The following is a 3343-nucleotide window of genomic DNA, read 5'->3' on the forward strand; positions in this document are numbered from 1 at the left end:
GTTCACAGGCCAGGGCTATCAGATGACCAAACCAGTGTCTATGTCAGGGAGAACACTGTTCAAATGTCCCTCAGCCCCCCCCCCCCCCCCCCCCCAACAAAAGCCACCAAACACACACTCTGTTATGACCCACGGCCTCGGCCCGAGGCTGCGTTTATCGGCGACGCAAATGACAAAACTGACAGCGGCGGCGGCGGTGACAGAGTGACACGGCCCCAGGGTGACAGAGACGTATGTGTGTGCGCCGGTGATGTCTATAGATATAGATGGCATTGTCACACCGTTAACGTCAACAACTCCCCCTCCAGACAGTCACTGATGCCTAGGGCTGCAGCTCTCTTAAAATGTGTACGTGTTGCTGATATCAACAAGTTTTTTTGGGTTTCCGCTTATTTATCTTTTGTAATGGGTTTTGTGATCACCACCATCCAGCAGTGTCTCTCTGAGTTCGATTACTGTGCATGCAACTGTAGCATATCTACGGTAGAATGCATACTGTGAATATACACCATCCCTCAGTTGCAAAGCCAGATTAATCATTAGGTTGACGTAGCAAAAGACCTTTGATCTCTCAGCTTTGGCTGAGCAAACAGTTGCATCCTGGTCACTAAGCAATGCATCAATGCCAACTTTCATCAGCCCCACGCCCTGTAGTCAAACCATGCTGTTCATACACAGCATGTCATGTGTGAGGGAGTGTGACGGCAGTCGTTGGCAGAGATCTACTGTAATATAAAGAAATATAATCCCAAACCACTCCTGTATATACTGCCAAACTAGTCCGTAAAAAGAGCCAAGTCTTTGTTATTATGGTTGTATATTCAAAGTTTGAATCACTTTAGATAATGCCACAGTGAGGGTTCGCACTAACTCAACTCTGTTATGTCACCAAATGGTGAAGTCTTGGCTATTTAAATGGTTTCTCTGCAGCGAAGTGGACCTGCAGCTCACCTGACCCTAGGTGAAACCTGGCCAGCGTGCAGAGTCCCGCCCCTACCATTGGGAGGGATGCAAATACTGCTGCCCAGGTAGTAGGTATCAGCTTTCCCTCTGTGCCGAGAGCGGGGAAAAGTCAGGCGCTCCTCAGACCGCCACAGCCCTTCAAAGCATGAAAACCAGCCAGGAGTATGTCATCTGTTGTTGGAGATTATAAGATGCACTTTACAATAATATAGAGAGTGTAAAGGCAAGGGATTTAAACGTTTTTTTGGGATCCTACTGCTCAGAGATGCCCATAGCGAACCTGCTGGGTGTCCAGTTCGACATGCACCTCCTGGGGAGGCTGGGTTTCTCGGTGGCCACCGTGGTGCTCATCTCCTGGGCGTACCGGTTCTACAGCTCCCGGGCCAGCTCGGCGGCGGCGGAGAAAGCCCGGCTCCTCTGCGCACAGGCCCACGCCCCGGACCGGCCCGGCGCCGACCGGGAAAGTTCGCCGAATGGAGCGTGCAGGAAATGCAAGGCGGAACTACGACCTCAGAGCACGCCTCGACGTGACGGCGGAGACGCGGACGAACAAGCGGGGCCCTCGCAGGTTAGCTCTGACGGGGATGACCGGACACCCGACCACACCGCCGGCACGGGGACGGACGAGGAGGGACGGGGGAACCGGACCGGAGGTGGTGATCCCCGGATGACCAACGCGGAGGAAATGGCCACGCCACGGGATGAGACCAACGGCGAGGAACAACGCGACATCCCGCGGGGAGATGTGCCCGAACGAGTTGAGGAAACCGAGATAAGCAAGACCAGAGGTGATAGCGTGTTTGGGTCTACACTGAAAGCCCCCGGTCCCGGCGATGGCGGTGGGCCAGCAAGCCCTACAGGCCGGAGGTCCCCTTGCTTCCTGCAGAGGCTGGAGGGCGGCATCGGGGTAGGGGTGGGCCGCGAGCTGAGGCAGAACCTGGGGCTCCAGGGTGGCTACTCCAGCTTCCTCTCCAAGGCCGAGGTCACCGTGGCGGACGCCGACCTGGTGCTGGCGGGACCCGGGGACCGTGGCGTCGTCCGCGGTAAGATCTACGATTACTACGTGGAGTCGTCCTCCTCGCGCTCTACCACAGACGCCACGGGCAGCCCCGGTCTGGGACAGTTTGCGGAGAGCTCTCTGGACTCTCTGCAGTCGGAAGAGTTCGGAAGCCGTGACGGCAGCCTCTCGGAGCCTCATTTGTCTCTGAGCCCTATCGTCATCAGAAATCTGGTTCTACCCCAGAGTGCTGATGAATCGGTGGACGCCTTCCGTCCGGCCAGCCGTGAGCCCAGACAACCCAGCAGGCCCGTCCTGCTGAGGAAGGAGAGCTACCTTACAGCGGCGAAGCATTCTGAGCTGATCTACATCCCCACACCGACTCCCAGGGCCTCCACCCCAACAAGGCCCTCCAAGGCCCTCCCCTGTAGCGGGGAGTCCAGCCCTGCCACGGGCCCCCGCGGCCCCACCGCAGCCTCCAGGGGCCCCAACACACGGGAGGAGCCCAGCCTGGAGACGGTGGCCGGGGCCAGGTTTTTACATGTGCCCGTGCAGAACGCGGGCAGTGGCTCAGATCTGGAGAGCCTGGGGGGGAAGCTTGACCTGGGCAACTGCCTGGAGGTGCTGAGCCTGGCCAAGAAGCGTTGCCAGGCACGGCTGCAGGACGCGGCCCTCAGGGTCATGTCTGACAACTACCTCCAGGTCCTCGGGGACCCCGGCCTGTACGGCAGGCTGATGGCCGGGGAGCGGGAGCAGATCCGGAGGCTGAGGACGAAGGGGGGGAGGCGGTTCCTGGTGGCAGCGGATGTGGATCCTCGGGACTGGATGACGAAGGAGGACACGGGGGAGGCGGCGCCGCGGCGGACGTTCAGCGCGCTCCACTATTACGACGACCACAAGGACACCTGGCACCCGCTGTGCCCGATTCCACGGGAGGTGATCTCAAAAGGCTGCGCCATGTGCACCATGGACAACTACCTGTTCGTGGCGTTGGGCTGCCGGGGCACGGAGCGGGAGATGAAACCGTCCAAGAGGGTGTTCTGCTACAACCCCGTCACATCCATCTGGAAGGAGGTCAGCCCCATGAACGAGGCCAGGCCCCACTGTAAGCTGGCCGCCCTGCAGGGCCACGTCTACGCCATCGGCGGGGAGTGCCTGTCCACCGTGGAGCGCTACGACCCCAGGAGCAACCGGTGGACCTTTGTGGCGCCGCTGCCCAACGACACGTTCGCCGTCGCCCACCGCGTCACGGCGAGCGACGAGGAGCTCTTTGTCTCCGGCGGGACCCTGAGATACACGCTCCTGCGCTACAACCCCAAAACCAACGCCTGGAGGAAGAGCCTGATTGTGGGCAGTAAGGAGAGGACTGCTGAGATGGTGGCC

At 59.4% G+C, this 3343-nt stretch overlaps 1 protein-coding gene across 1 annotated transcript in view; it reads left to right on the forward strand.

Moving 5' to 3' along the window:
• Positions 1–1228: 1228 nt before the first annotated feature.
• Positions 1229–3343, forward strand: part of klhdc7a (kelch domain containing 7A) — a gene marked incomplete at both ends in the record, with an annotated part of 2427 nt that continues 312 nt past the window's right edge. Inside the window, one exon of the mRNA XM_084440916.1 lies at positions 1229–3343. This exon is cut by the window's right edge and continues 312 nt beyond it. Coding sequence (XP_084297042.1) covers positions 1229–3343 — 2115 coding nt within the window.

This window comes from Borostomias antarcticus, assembly GCF_949987555.1.
Source record: "Borostomias antarcticus genome assembly, chromosome: 7".
In the NCBI taxonomy this organism is placed as follows: Eukaryota; Metazoa; Chordata; class Actinopteri; order Stomiiformes; family Stomiidae; genus Borostomias; species Borostomias antarcticus.